Source organism: Zalophus californianus, chromosome 15, assembly GCF_009762305.2.
Source record: "Zalophus californianus isolate mZalCal1 chromosome 15, mZalCal1.pri.v2, whole genome shotgun sequence".
NCBI lineage: Eukaryota > Metazoa > Chordata > Mammalia > Carnivora > Otariidae > Zalophus > Zalophus californianus.
Genome location: NC_045609.1, coordinates 52,603,125 through 52,619,457, shown reverse-complemented (window position 1 = coordinate 52,619,457; position 16,333 = coordinate 52,603,125). Strand labels below are relative to the sequence as shown.

General features: G+C 41.0%; 1 protein-coding gene across 2 annotated transcripts in view; it reads right to left on the bottom strand.

Moving 5' to 3' along the window:
* Positions 1-8,983: 8,983 nt before the first annotated feature.
* Positions 8,984-16,333, bottom strand: part of HECTD2 (HECT domain E3 ubiquitin protein ligase 2) — a 73,827-nt gene continuing 66,477 nt past the window's right edge. The window contains exons 19-21 of one of the 2 annotated variants that reach the window (XM_027596305.1): positions 15,906-16,021; positions 14,614-14,757; positions 8,984-11,447 (exon numbers count right to left, since the gene is read on the bottom strand). In XM_027596305.1, the coding sequence (XP_027452106.1) occupies positions 11,327-11,447; positions 14,614-14,757; positions 15,906-16,021 (381 nt within the window). In that variant the 3' untranslated portion in view covers positions 8,984-11,326. The remainder of the gene's footprint in view (positions 11,448-14,613; positions 14,758-15,905; positions 16,022-16,333) is intronic. The other variant, XR_004819649.1, reaches the window with a different exon arrangement.

Genomic DNA, 16,333 nt, shown 5'->3' with positions numbered 1-16,333 from the left:
ACACGCCTCCCAGGAAGGGCCTGCGGCCCACGGGCGGGAGGTGTAGTCACTAGACAGTCTTCAGCTGTCAGCTCCCTCAGGGTCACCGTAAGCTACAGAGAGCCTCCTCCCCCAGTGTCGCACCCTTCCCAGGACCCGCCTGACTGCCTGAGGCATGACAGAGAGGCCTGGCCATTTTGACTCAGAGAGGACAATCCTGACAGACAATATGCACTCCAGAGCTCCCCACCAGGTTGGCCATTGTGTTGTCTGATTGTGCTGTTAGAGCCTGGCTTCTCCCTCTGCCCAGTTCTGCTTCTCTCCTTTTCCTTTCATAGGCACTGCTTTCCAACGACTTCCATGTACCCCTGAACTTCAACGTCAGCACCTGCTTCTTCAGAATCCAGCCTGTGACTCTGTGTCACTGAGTTCTCTCCAAAGCAGTGTGAGCAGACACAGTGTGTGCTATTTTTAGGCCTGGCCCATGAAAATCTTCTGGGCGGATCTGCCATGCTTTCTCCTTCAGGCCCCTGGATACAGATATCAGTGATGCCCTAGGGGCTGGTGGAGCCACAAGGTGGAAATGGCTTGGGCATGATGACAGGGACAGCCGCCCAGCTGACCTGAATATCCTCCCAGAACTGTTAAGTGAGTTAGAAACTAACTAATACTCTACAAAACCATGAGTTTGGGGCATCTACCTGTTACTCTAGCTGATCTTGGCTGACTTATCTCTCCCCCGCTCCTACTTCTCCAGATCGGAATGGAGGAGCTAGAGAATGGTGGGTCTCACGAGCGTGGCCGTTGACTGAGGAGACAGGAAGCTCAGGTGCCCACTGCGGCTAGGCCAGAGAGTCCCAGAGCACTAGACGGAAGAACAAGGCCCAGGGCAGCTTCTCTGTGAATTACAGAGCCACACTCCAGTGAAACATGGCCCAGGGGGACCGGGCTCTCATCAATCAAAAAGCAGCTGCTCTCCCCTGGGGGCAACAGGCAGAGAGGGAGAGAAAGCAAGTCCTCATTCTAACAGCCCCGAGCGGACACAAGCATCAGAGGCCTTTTGCGTGTGTGTTTGTGTGTACGGTGTGTGTCGGGGTTGGTATGCAGGAAAAGAAGCAGGATTTCCCCAACAATGGAATAATTCAACTGTCTCTGTAATTCCAAGAGAGCTCGGGGATAGGTGACAGATGATAGGTGGAGAGGTCGATGATGGGTGGTATACAGATAGGTACTAGATAGGTAACGAATAGATCCAGTAGGTAGGGGGTGATGGGCAGGTAAGTAGGTAGATAGGCAGGAAATCGAGGCGCAGAGGCATTGAGGTATGTCTCCATGGTCCCGTAACGGGATGGGGTAGAGGAGGATTCACATCCAGCTCTAGTCTGACTCAGAGGTGGGACTTAAAACCTGGGTCCATATCCTTTTCTCTGCTGAATATGGCAAATAACATGTCTTATTTGCCCCATACACAGGGTTTCACTTGCCCATAAAACGATGTTTGCTTTTGTTTTGTTTTGAAGTTTTATTTATTTATTTGACAAAGAGAGAGAGACAGCAAGAGCAGGGACGTGGCAGGCAGAGGCAGAGGGAGAAGCAGGCTCCCTGAAGAGCAGGGAGCCCGATGTGGGGCTCGATCCCAGGACCCTGGGATCGTGACCTGAGCTGAAGGCAGTTGCTTAACCAACTGAGCCACCCAGGTACTCTGCTTTTGTTTTCTTACTTTTAGGATTTATCTACTTGTAGCCTGCATTTTGTCATCTAGTAGTTTTTTGTTTGGTTGGTTGGTTAAGATGGGCATTTAAAAGGCTGCATTCCCTAAATTCTTGCATGCTCAAAAATGTTTATTGTGGGGCACCTGGGTGGCTCAGTCAGTTAAGCATCCGACCCTTGATCTCAGCTCAGGTCTTGATCTCAGGGCCATGAGTTCAAGCCCCGAGTTGGGCTCCACACTGGGCGTGGAGCCTACTTAAAAAAAAGTGTTTCTTCCTTTTTTGTTCAAAGAATAACTTGGATGTCTACACGATTTTTAGTAACACTCTCTCAGAACTTTTTTTTTATACTTAAAAAATATTTTATTTATTTGAGAGAGAGAGACAGGGAGGGCACAAGCAGGGGGAGGGGCAGAAGGAGATGGAGAAGCAGACTCCCTGCTGAGTGGGGAGCCCAATGAGGGGCTCCATTCCAGGAGCCCAGGATCATGACCTGAGCAGAAGTCAGACACTTAACTGACTGAGGCACCCAAGAGCCCCTCAGAACTCTTGTTACGGCTTTCCGACAGGCCTGTGTGCTGTTTGGGAGGATTATGGCATATCTGAAGGACAGGCATAGTTGCTAAGGTTGATTAAATTGGGTTGAACAATGGAAAGCCTCCAATCTGCTGCCGTGTTTTGACCTCATGTTGTGGGCAACAGAGAGCCACTGAGGGTTTCTGAGCAATGTGGTGGTGGTAGCTTGGGCATAGACGGATTTGGGAAGAAAGAGGCCACAGAAAGACCAGATTGGAGCCCACAACGTGAGTAAGTAGTCAAGGCCTAGACCAGTAAACATACACTGTGGAGACAGAATTGACGGGGTTTGGCAACCGCTTGGACAAGGGAGACCTGGGGCGACCAGGTAGGTGGTGTCATTTTTAAAACCAGAGAAAAAAGGTGGAGGAGGAAGAGAGATGAAGGACAATGGGAGGATAAGCGGAGAAGGGGAGGATCTGAGGTCTGAGATCTAAGTGGCCACGTTTTGGAGGAGTTGTATCGATAGGACCCTGAGGGGGGTAGTTGGGCTGCTGCTGAGATTTGGGAGCAGAGTTCAGAGGAGAGGTTAGGGTGAGGGACAGAGCAGAACAGGAAGGAGTCCCAGGTGTGATGAGTATGTCCAATACAGTTTCTTTCTCCTTAGCCATGTTTCTGGAGGGTGCTGTGAGAACAGCCTCTGACATCTGTCCCGTCGACACTGTTTTCTTCCAGATAGTGACAGTGATGGACTTGCAGGCCCTGCTGAGCAGGATAAACGTGGGCTCCGTGACACACCCCGCTACTTGCAACAGTTTCTCCTTTCTAATCTGGTGTGGTTTCCCCCCTTTCCTGATTAATATTTGCTAGAAGTTTTGATTGATTTTATCAGCCTCTTTAAGGGACCTGGGTTAATGTCTCAATTATACTGCTTTTATGCTTTTTAATTTATTTATTGATGCTTTTATATTTTTCTCTTTATTTTTCTTTGTTCCCCACCCCCCTCACTGAAATTTTATTTGTCAAATTAATGAATTTATCTTTTTTAAAAAATGATATTTTATTTATTTATTTATTTGAAAGAGAGACAGCAAGAGCGAGAGAGGGAACACAAGCAGGGGGAATGGGAGAGGGAGAAGCAGGCTCCCCACCGAGCAGGGAGCCCGATGCGGGGTTCGATCCAGGACCCTGGGATCATGACCTGAGCCGAAGGCAGATGCCTAACGACTCAGCCACCCAGGTGCCCCTAATGAATTTGTCTTGTGGCAATAAAAATATTTAGAGCTGGAAGTTTCCCCACAATATTCTGTCTATATTCCACGTGATCAGATGTAGAGTGTTTCACTATCATGGTTTCCTAAGGCATTATTATAGACAAAATATCTTTCTTGACCCAGAGGAAATTATTATTCTGTACTATATTTTAAAATTCCAAGAATATTTGTCTTTTTTTCTTTTTTTGAAGACAAAAGAGAGGTGAATAAAGAAATCATCTAAGGTTACACAGCCATTAAGTGTCAGGTTTAGGATGAGAACACAGATTGACTGACTCCTGGGCCAATCAATGAGAAAATATTTTGTCCACTTCTAGCAGCATAGTTTAAGCTTCGGCACTTCTGGAAAGCCTCACTGGTTTGGGGAAGCATTTGACATGGGAAATCATGATGTTTAGAGTCAGACAGACATGAGTTCAAATTCTGCCTTGGTTCCTGTGTGGGCCTTGGGCAAAAGTCTAGACTTCTCTGAGTTTCAATTTTCTTATCAATTTTATACTGTTGTTGTAAAGATTAAATGAAATGTGAAATGGTATACATAAAATGTCTCATACACCATAGGTGATCAATGAATATACATCTTTTTGTATAGATGCTTAGAGTATTGGATAACTGCTTTAAAAAATTAAGAGTTTTTTCCTTATTACAAAGTAGTGTTCATTGCAAAGAAATTAAACACACACAAGCAAAAAGACAAAAGTAATATCATGCATAATCCCAGAGATAACTACTATCAACAAAGTGCAATATTATCTTTCAGAACATACACACACATCTCTATACATTTATGTACACACACAGCCACACAAACACACACACATTCACATTCACAAATATACATACACACATAACCAAAATTTGGATTATACCACAGAACTATTTTGCGAGCATTTTGTTTCCCTTTCACAGTTAATGTACGTTGACCGCCACTGCTCATCGATTTTGTTTCGTTTGGTGAATGAGCCACTTGGTAATTGGAGGCAGGCAAGCTCAGGCTCCATGTAGTTTGGAGTGGAAAGGTAGGCTCAGGCTGATGGGAGCATGGTGGTAGGTGGGGGTTCGGAAGGTGTTTCCCCAAGGCTGACACACTGGAGTCTTGACAGCCAGGGTGCGAAATGGTTTGTGTAAGTCAGGACAATAGGCTATGATTAACGATGAACTACTTACCCCTGTTTGGGTAAGTAGTTCTCTGGTTCACTCCACTGATTGGATGACTCTTCCACCTGCCCAGTCAAGTCAAGTCAGGTAGGATTTTATCTGAGTTTACTGACCCAGCACTGTGCTAGGTGTAGGTGGGGACACAGGAAATAACTTCTGTTCTCAAGCTGCTGATACCCATATATCGAATCATACACCAGTTTGAAAACACTAAGCGCCACCTAGGATGGTGTGAAGAAGAGTGCAGTTTGCCTTCCAGCTAGCTTTTTTGTTTGGGGGCTAGTAATGGTTCAGGGCAAGGTTTGGCAGGAGAGAGAAAGTTCTAGTCTGGGATGCTATGGACGGCAGGAGATGTGAGCTGATTTGGGGTGGAGCCGAGGGAGGAGTTGGTTGGTGGGAGAGGGGCCGCTGAAGAGGACCTCAGAAGCACTAGGCCGAGCAGGGATGGGACTGAGGAGGGGCATTCAGTAAAGGAGCTATCCTCTTGGAAGTTGGTGTTGGGGAAAATGCAAAATAGAAGCGGAACCCGTGTTAGGCTCTGGAGTTGGAAGGTGGTCAGGTCAGCACCAGATATACCTTAGACACTTGATAGTGAGGCACATGAAAAGAACAGAATTTTATAAAGATTAACTGAGGAGCCTTCAGATAAATGGGGGAAGAGTGAGTCTACAGTCAGGGAGGCCAGTTAGTTATTAAGGGTTGAGTGACTAAACCAAGGAGGAGGCTGCAGGAATGGAGTAGAAAGAAGGGTCAGATCGGACAAACATCATAAAGGTGAAGCTTGCTGATAGGAGGTTGAAGAGAAGGAAAATTTGAAATGAGACCACCATTTACAAGCCAAGTCAATCAGGAGAGTAAGATTGCCAGTGACAGAGACAAGTAAGGAAGGCCTATTGAGAGGTGGCCTATATATGAGTGGAAACACAGCACAAGACTGCACTCCTTGAGAAATTCTGAAATAATTCTAGATTTTTTCTATTGTGATTTGCATGTGTGTGTGTGTGTGTGTGTGGGTATGTGTGGGTATGTGTGCACATGGAAAAAACCAAGTTGTGTTCCTCGAAAAGTTGAAGATAGAGCTACCATACGATCCAGCAATTGCACTTGCTGGGGAAATTGCACTGGGAAAACCCAGCAGCTAAACTCAATGGGGATTAATGCTCCTATTGTCTGTCTACCCATGGGTTCAGTTATAATATCTAAATGGCATGAAAACATTGAGTTGTATAATTGCTGTGAAAACCCTGGATGTGTTTCCTTGTTATAATACACATACACATTTTAATGCTTCAAAAGTATTCAGAATCAGATCTGCTTCTTATGTTTGTAAAGAATAAACAAGTGGTGTATGGAGCTAAACATCAGCCTCTAGCTGATACAATAGTCAATTACTAAAAAAGTGTTAAATTATCAGGGCACCTGAGTGGCTCAGTCGGTTAAGCATCTGACTCTTCATCTCAGCTGAGGTCTTTATGTTGGGGTCCTGAGTTCAAGTCCTGTGTTGCGCTCCGTGCTGGGCATGGAGCCTACTTAAAAAAAAAAGTATTAAGTTAATAAATTAATAAGCCTTGGTGCAAATAATCTACAGGAAGCAATATATTTCGAAGTTTCACAAATTGGATGGGGTAAAAAGAACCAAGGGCCATGCTTGTATAGGCCGAGCTGAAATGGAAGAAGCCATTGACTACACTAGAATTTTATAAATTTTGGAACATATCTACAGAAATCTTAAAATATAAATGTCAAAGATTGAAAGCAAGGGAAATTATAGGAAACGAGGAAGAAATGAAAAGCTGAAAGTAGTAAGCAGGATTAGGTGACTCACGGGGGTGATGAGACCTGTAAGGGATTTCAGTGAACATGAGTTCAGCAGACATGGCTCAGGCCACTTCATAAAGCCTAGAGTTTAAAAGGGTTGCTATGGGAATGCCTGAGTAGCTCAGTCAGTTAAGCATCTGCCTTCGGCTCAGGTCGTGATCCCAGGGTCCTGGGATTGAGTCACACATCAGGTTCCCTGCTTGGCGGGGAGTCTGCTTCTCCCTCAGCCTGCTACTCCCCCTGCCTGTGCGCTCTCTCTCTGACAAATAGAAATAAAATCTTTAAAAAAATAAAAATAAAAGGGTTGCTATGTCTATGAAAAAGGGATAGAAAAATTCTACTCATAAACCCACTACAGGTGAGGGGGTCCACATTTACACAAGTGGAAAAGAAGTCCAAGAAGTTAATATAAAAATTGGTGTGGGAAACCTGGAGGGCCTTGGCTGAGAACAACATGGAACTACTCTGCTAGGGCACTTGCACGATTCAGAACCTGAAAGTAAACAGAACATACAAAAATACAAAATCACAAATTGCACAAGGAAACAAATCACTATGAGATCCAGCAGATGAAGAAATACAAGCATTAGGGGCACCCGAGTGGCTCAGTTGGTTAAGCGTCTGCCTTCGGCTCAGGTCATAATCCCAGGGTCCTGGGATCGAGTCCTGCATTGGGGTCCCTGCTCCTCAGGGAGCCTGCTTCTCCCACTGCCTCTGCCTCTCGCTCTCTGTCTCTCATGGATAAATAAAATCTTAAAAAAATTTAAATCTTTATAAAAAAAGAGAGAAATACAAGAATTAGTACTTCAAGAACTGAAGACTAGAACCATCTAAAAGAGAGTATCAAAGAGGGGACCTTCTTACACTGTTGGTGGGAATGCAAGCTGGTGCGGCCACTCTGGAAAACAGTATGGAGGTTCCTCGAAAAGTTGAAGATAGAGTTACCATACGATCCAGCAATTGCACTACTATTTACCCCAAAGATATAAATGTAGGGATCCAAAGGGGAACCTGCACTCCAATGTTTACAGCAGCAAGGTCCACAATAGCCAAACTGTGGCAAGAGCCGAGATGTCCAACGACAGATGAATGGATAAGGAAGATGTGGTGGTATACATTCAATGGAGTATTACTCATCAAAAATGAAATCTTGCCATTTGCAATGACGTGGATGGAACTAGAGGGTATTATGCTAAGCGAAATAACTCAATCACAGAAAGACAATTATCATATGATCTCACTCATGTGGAATTTAAGAAACAAGGCAGGAGGTCATAGGAGATGGGAGGGAAAAATAAAACAAGACGAAATCAGAGAGGGAGAAAAACTGTAAGAGACTTAATCAACTGGGGGTTGCTGGAGGGGGGGAGGTGGGCATTAAAGAGGACACGTAAGGTAGTGAGCACTGGGTATCATACAAGACTGATGAATCACTGACCTCTACCTCTGAAACGAATAATACACTATATGTTAATTGAATTTAAATGAAAAAATAGAATACAGAGAAACTGATGCAAAAAAAAAAAAATACCCCTTGCCTAGTGAGACATCTACAAGGATCAATTCTAAAGCACTGTTTCTAGAAGAAGAAATATTCTCCTAACACAATTTTAATGCCTCAGAAACACTTTTGAGTTCTTTACCTGTGGTTGTCCCCAGTGTCTGATAGTCAAAAACCTCCAGAAGGCTGCAGAAGCCATGGTTTTAAGACGTCATCACAATAGCACATGCTGCCTCTTGCACCCATCATATTGTTTGCCATATGCCACGTGAGTGAGTGCTTTACATACATCGACTCATTTAATTCTCCTACAAGCCCACCTACAAGATAGGGAGCTTTGTTATTGCCATTTACAAATTATTTTCACGTGGTAATTGAGGCCGGGGGAGAATAAGTAACTGGCCAAACACAACTAGTGAAGAGCGGACCCAAACCCAGGCAGTCTGGCTCCAAAGCGCTGTTCGTAACCACCACACCGGACCAAAGGCTGTGTGGCCATCTGGGTGAATTTGCCATCTGATCGTGTATTTGCCACTGGGAAAACCCACCCTGGTCTTCTTCCCTCCCTCCTAGCTGCCTATCTTCCATGAAATCAGTCAGCTCTCTTCTTCCATGAATCACTCATGACATTCTCCCCTACATTCTCATAATCTCTTTCTTTTCCTTAAGCATAGGAGATGTGGGCAAGGGGAGGAAGGCCAAACTAATGGTTTTGGGGAGCAATACTTAAGATCTGAAGTTGGCCAATGAAATGTCATACTTGGTTCCTTTCTGGGTGGCTTCCATGACGTTCTAACGTTCATTTGACAGAATGGTTTGTGACCATCCAGACACTGGATAGACATTATTTCATACAGAAAAGAATGTGAAAGAAGTTGATTTTATTTGGTGTCAACATCAACACATATCTTTTGAAGCTCTATGTATTTTTTCCTAAGCACTAGTTTAAGAGACAGTGTAAAGAAGAGAACAGTTTGCTTTCATAAGATATTTTAAACTTACGGTTTTAATGAATTGCCTAATGTTAAAAAATTGAGCTGAAGCCTGACTGATTGTATAACTTTAATATTTGAAAAATTTTATCCAGAAATGAACTTAATACAATACAGATTTGTACAAAAAAGACAGACTGTTAAAAACTTTTGATCATACAGACAAAAATATGATTAAGCAAAGATTTAAAAAGGACAGGACATTTTGTAAATACTGATAAATACTGCACAATGCTTTAATTTACTGTGGCAGATATAAAAATCAAGACTTCCTTAACAGATTATATTAAAAAAAGCAACTACATGAATTTTCTAGCTATTTAACGAAATAGGACAATAGTGGTTTTGTTTGTTTTTTTTTTTAGAAAATGAGGTATTATTACACTGTAAACCAAAACCAACATAAATAAATAAAGGCAATGTGTAATTAAGTGATAAATGGTTATAAATTTCAACTTAATAACAACAGACAACAATAATTTTCTAGTTCCTTATGGACTTTGTCATTTAAAAATTTGGCTTGCTTGTGTACTTATTTAAAAGTGACAGAGCTATCGATAAACAAGCACATCATTAAACATGCAGACCAAGCCAACACAATTTTTCCATCTCTACCAAATAAAACTCTGTTTTATTTAAAACACTTAAATCTGATTTCTTATACGTGATTCTTTTGTGCTTATTAGTAAGTAGAAACCTACGTTCTAGTCCAAGCAGTCTAACAGAGAAGCAGTTTTATTTGCAGATGGATAAGAAACAGAGCAAACCAAACAAAACCAACATGCCTTTAACTCTCTTAGGCTTTTCCAAGATTTTTAAGAAGAAAAATCCTTTACATAGTACACCCAGTGGAAAAGCAGAGTCACTTCCTTCGCAAGAGGAACAGTAAACGAAGGAGATTCGCAAATTGGCCCCAGCCCTACAGGAGAACGAGTTGATTCGTTCCTCCACCCGAAAAGTATTCTGCTGGTTGGGTGTAGGAAGCATAGCAGTAAGAAAACAGTGTAACTAAGAAAAAACTGGGGGACAGTATTATTTGCCTGTGAACCATATGCTGGTACTAAATGCTGGCTTCATTATTATTGCAAATGTATCTTCAGAGTTTCCTGAAGGAAAGCTATCAAAGTATAATAGAGAAGTCTTGATTTGGAAATATTTGTAACATGCCAATAAAACTGCTTCATTTGCTGTAAATAAAAAGAAAACCATTTACAGTCTGACTTAAAATGTAGTTTCTTTTTACATGCTACTTGTTGAGAAACTCCAAAAAGGGTACTTTTGAATTTACTACATTCAGAATCCAGTGAAATACAAACATTTTGGCCAAAATGTTGAACTTTATTTTTACACCAAGCCACATCATTTTGACACAGGTGTTATTATTGTATTCACTTTTGTCAAATATCTTATCCTAGCCTTTCCCCAAAATTAGTGTGTCAGTACAACTGGTAATCAAAAAATATTAGAAATAAGCCTTGTACATCAATCAAATTATATATAAAAACAGTTCTTTTGTGCTTGTAATTGACTTAATTTATTAACAATTAGTTAGATCTGATTTCCCCTCTAATGTCCTGACCCTTAAGAAGAAATGATCATTATACAAATATTACAGAATACTCAAAGTAACTAGTTTACTGCCAATGTGCATGCAGACTAACATTACTTAAAAGAACAGAACCTCAAATCCAATTAGTCTGAAAATAGTTAACACTCTTGTACAATCATCTTTATTGATTTGTAAAAGCTGTATACACATCTAAAACCCTGAATTTACTTTGTAAAAATAAATCTTTTAGCAATAAATGGCACTATCAAAATCCCATTATTCTCAGGCTATTATGTAGTTATTTACATGCTTTTCAGCAACAGTTGAAAAGAATCTTAGAGGACCAAAGCCAGTATATCAAAAAACAAACAAACAAACAAACCCTGTAAACAGCATTTATACTGTTGTTGTTTACCTCTATATGAAAATATGGCTACATGCCTTACATGAACGAGAATGGAGCTGTGCATGTGTCTGCCCCCGGGGCCCACCGGGCGCCACTACGCGGTCGGCGCTTTCTTCACTGCGCTTTGCTTTCCCAGTGGAGTACTGGTGAGAAAGGACCTATGGAGAATCATAAAGTGCTATAAAAAGGAATGGCTGGACCCACATCTGTCTCTGCCATCTGGTCTTTTCCTCAAGCAATTTCTGTGTTTTTAGAAAATCATGCCTCCCCCACTGAACATATTTCATATTTGATTTAAAAAAAATCAGTATTTTAAAGTTAGTGAGCTTTGTCAAGGTGCTGTGAGACAGAGACATGAAAAGGTTAAAGGCACAATAAGAGGGAAGTAAATGCTACATATAAAATATATTTCAAGTCTTCTAGGTTACTCAAGTCCAAAACCTTCTGAATTTGAAATTCCAATGATCAATTTCTGTTTTAGGTCCTTTTTGCTCTTGTAGGGGGGAAGGCAAAGTTGATTGAAGCAGGTGTGGGCCACAGGCAACCTAGGGGAAAAAAATTTCTTTTTAGAGATATTAAGTCTCAAAATACATACTGGATCAGTGCAAAGCTACTATCAAACATGGCCAACTCAAATCTAGTTCGCTATGCCAAGAGGCGACTCCTTAATTCCTTCACTGGACAGATACTTACAGAGCACCTACTACTATGTATCGGCACCGTTGTTCTAGACACCGGGGCTGGGTTTACAGACCAGCCGGTCAATGTCCCTGTGCTCTTGTGAAACCTGCATCCTAGAGGCATTACTGTTGGAGGCAGATCTGAATTTGAATCCTGGCTCCCCAACTTACTGGCCGTGGGATCTTGTTCGACTGGCTTCATGTCTCCACGTCTCAGTGTCCTTGTCACCACAGCAGGGTGAACTATCCAAGTGGGTTGTTTAAAAGATTTAAAGAGCTATGCGCATAAAACATCCGGCAGAATAGTGGATAATACAACTGTTATTATTATTTCAGTCTTGACTGTCCAAAAATAATAAAAAGAACATTCCTGGATATTTGACGCCCGTGCTCTCAGTGCCGCTGCCCTCAGGCACACGCGGCATCCATCCTCTGCACCTTTTGGACCAGCCCGAGCCTCTCCCTGATGACACTATCTGCACTCTAGATTGCTGCCCTTTTCCTAGGCCCTTCCTTCATCCTGCAGACTTGAGGACCTCTGCAGCATCAAAACAGCCATCGGAAAAGTCAGTGAATAAAAATGGGGAATGTGCCAGAGAAAAGAACATTTTCAAACAAGTTTGTAGGATCAGAAACTAAACTTTGACAGCCCTCTGTTTTAAAAGATTTAAAATCATTACAATCAGTTTGCATTTACCGAGTGCTTGGTCTACGATAAGCACTGTGCTAAGTGTTTTTATATGCAGTGTTTAATTTAAGCCTCAAAGCAACTTAAAGAGTGGTTTTTGTTATCCTCATTTTACTGATGAGGGAAACTAAGCATGGGAACATACAGGTTAAGTAATCTGTTCGACGCCACAGAGCTGGTAAAGTTGTAGACCCATTAATCAAACCCACATCAGCCTTACCTCACACCAATACTGTTACCATGTAAAAATTTAACATTCTTATTTAACAAAAATCTAGTGGATCTACAATGGTGATGTACACATCTTTGATGGACAACTATATTTAATCTACGTGAATGTCCTACTGCAAATCCTAGAGTTGTGGAAGATTCATGCCTAAACCACATGTGCTTACAAAATAATCCCTGAAATAACAATAGGAAAAGTTTAGGTGTAATATCACTTTTGTATTAAATTAAATTACTTACATTATCCTTTTTATTTATTTATTTATTTACTTACTTAGTTATTCTTAAGGTAGGCTCCACACTGGGTGTGGAGCCCAATGTGGGGCTTGAACTCATGACACTGAGATCAAGACCTGAGCCAAAATCAAGAGCTGGGCGTTTAACCAACTGAGCCACTCAGGCACCCCTCAGGTTACTCTTTTTAAGTTGACAGTATTTTTGTTAATCAATATTTTGAAAAACTAATTTCTGTTAAGTAAATAAGACTATAACCTTAAAAAAAAGCTTCTTTTGAATTTTTTTTCATTTTAGGTCTTTCAATGTAAATCTTATTTAGACATTTCTTAATTATATATATACGTATATAAATATTTGTTCTGTATTTTAATATAATGTTGATGTTGACTGAAATATTCATTCAAGAAACATTTACTGAGCACCTAATATGTGTGTGGCTATTTGAAGAATACAAAGATGTATAAGGCATGGCCTCTGCCCTGAGGGGCAAAATGACTAAGATAAAGGTGCAAGATGCTAAGTGACATAGGATTTCTATAAAATATTTGAGGAGTGAATCAAAGGAATGATGATTTTTGGCTTTACAGAAGAAGTTGATGTGAAACTGGGTCTTTGAGGAGGGGTAGAACTTTCTTGAGTAGAGAGACAGCAAGTGAATGTCATGTGTTGGGAGAACCATTTAAAAGTATGAAAAAGGAAAGGACAAAATGTGTCTAAGGAACAGCAAAATAGCCTGCTGACTAAAGCATGACAAGAAAGGAAAACTGCTATGTAATCTTTTTTTTTTTTTAAGGTTTTATTTATTTGACACAGAGAGAGAGAAAAAGAGTGAGCACAAAGCAGGGGGGAGTGGCAGGCAGAGGCAGAGGGAGAAGCAGGCTCCCCACAGAGAAGGGGGAGCCCGATGTGGGACTCGATCCCAGGACTCCGGGATCATAACCTGAGCCGGAGGCAGTCGTTTAACCAACTGAGCCACTCAGGCGCCCTGCTATGTAATCTTGGGGAGAGGACTGTAGAGCTTTATTGGACAGGCTCTAGAGTCTAGAACTTAAACTGAAGGAGAGCAGCAGTAAAGCTATTATGGCCCAAGGAAATACCATAAGCAAAGCAGTGTTAAGGAAAATGAATTTAATAAGATAAAATAATTAAAAAGGGAAGAATCTGAGCAAGTAGACCAGGAAGAAGGCTATTTGAATAAGCTAGGAATGAAGCTAAACACAACTACATCAGGGTGGTGGCCGTGGGAAAGGAAAGGACAGAGTCCAGGTCTAAAATGAAAGGAAGAGCTGACAAAGCTCAGGGAATATATTGGGTGGGAGAAAAAAATGATTCTAATAAAAGCAGCATCTACTCAAATCAGCTCTAGATATTATAAGGTGTTTGGGAAAACAAGTAGATCAGCATCAACCCATCAATAATATTAGAAAACAAAGCCATCATTCAAAGCCATCATTATTACTTTCGTATGCAAAGCGCACTAGATTAAAAAGAAAAAGAGGACTACTACTAGAGGATTTCTTGTACTAACTATAATACAAGCCAAAAAACTCACCTTAATATTTTTAATAAAAAACACCTTTAAATAAAAATGAACATTATACAATGTACAACTAAAAGCCAGCTAGATTCTAAAAGAGACTACAAAGCAGTTGACTTAGCAAAGTAAAAAGTTGATAGAAAGGAATTATTGGTATTGGTAAGTCTCAAAAATGAACAGAGAACTTTAATGCATACTCTCTCTCATTTCAAGGTTATATCTACTCCCAAGATTTTTTTTCTACAAAAATGACTTCTGATTGAAAGAATCCTTTAACTCCAAACATATTATTATTAGCAAAACCTACAGATTAAAAATAAAATTACAATCTGGAAATTTACCAGTTAGTAGAAGTTTCATTCTTTGAGATTTTAAAGTTCAAGTCAGCCATTCCTCCTACAGGTACTCTGTCACTTCCTGTAGTAAAATGTAGCAACTTCTTTTGAAGATCAAGAGGAAATCCAAGCACAACATCCCAAAAATATCTAAAGAACACCAAAGGAAATTTATATAAAATGTCTTGTCAAAAATCCTGCAGATCAGAATAAAGTAACATAAAGTAAGCTCTAAGGAAAAAACTTCCCTTAAACATACATAATAGCCCTTAATGTGAAGGTAAGGAACGACAAGCTTCTATATACGAGTTAGATTTTTGACTAACATTATTATGAAAGTAACTTTTTTTTTTTTTTTTAAGTAGGCTCCATGCCCAGCATGGAACCCAATGCGGGGCTTGAGCTCAAGACCCTGAGATCAAGACCTGAGCTGAAATCAAGAGTCAGACGCTTAACCAACTGAGCCACCCAGGCACCCCAAAAGTAACATCTTTATAGAATTATAAAAGTAGTCCAACAGTAGATAGTACAAAAGCCATTTTTCTCCTCTATAATTTACAAGCCTTATTTTTTTTCAGCACAGTGCTAGTAAAATGCTATTTATAAGTATAGCATCCCCGAAATTCTAGAACCCAAGTCATTTTTTTTTAAGATTTTATTTTATTTATTTGACAGAGAGAGATACAGCGAGAGAGGGAACACAAGCAGGGGGAGTGGGAGAGGGAGAAGCAGGCTTCCCGCTGAGCAGGGAGCCCGATGTGGGGCTCGATCCCAGGACCCTGGGATCATGACCTGAGCTGAAGGCAGACCCTTAACGACTGAGCCACCCAGGCGCCTCCCAAGTCATTTTTTAAAAAAGTAAAATCTTGGGGCACCTGGATGGCTCAGTAGGGTAAGTATCTGACTCTTGATTTTGGCTCAGGTCATGATCTCAGGGTCATGAGATCGAGCCCCGTGTTGGGCTCTACACTGGGTGGGGAGCTTGCTTAAGGTTCTCTCTTCTACCACTGCCCCCCCCCCCCGCCAGCTCACATGCTCTCTCTCTAAAAAAAGATTTAAAAACAAATCTCTATACTTTTGTAGAACCTTATTTATATCACTTTCTCCCAAGGGGACTGCTAAGTGATTTCATATTTAATATTCTCACATTACTTTCTGAAGATAAAATAAGGCAGTGTGGGACTCTACAATATTTCAGCTAACTTACTTGATTCAAAGACTGTAAATGATACAAATAAGTTACACTCTCTTTCATCCCCTCTCCGGCAAGCTGACGCTCAGAAGTAGAATGCGCTAACCTTATAGTTAAGTCTGTTTTTGCGTAGCCCTCATACTGAGTACTTCTCTGCAGAGCATGCATGTCCAGTTCGGGACTTCCACAGACCAGAATTTCAACCTCTTCTGGACGAAGCAGCTGCCAATAGTTATTTTCCAAAAATGATAATAAAAAGTGATGAATAAAAAAATGAAATTGGAACTATCTTCACTGAATCAAATTACAAAACATATGACTTCTTTATAGTAAACCAAGCCATTTTTATTAAGGAAAAATCTCCATTTTTAGTTTTCTACTGAGGTTAAGATATTTTTGCTCCTGAAAATTTATAAATCTTGTCAAACTATTAGGCTCTCCCCTTTGCAAATAGTAATTAGCAGTTTGCCAGAAAAACAAGCAGATGACTAAGCATGAATTCAAATGACAACTCTTCCCTGCCCCCTCAGGCCT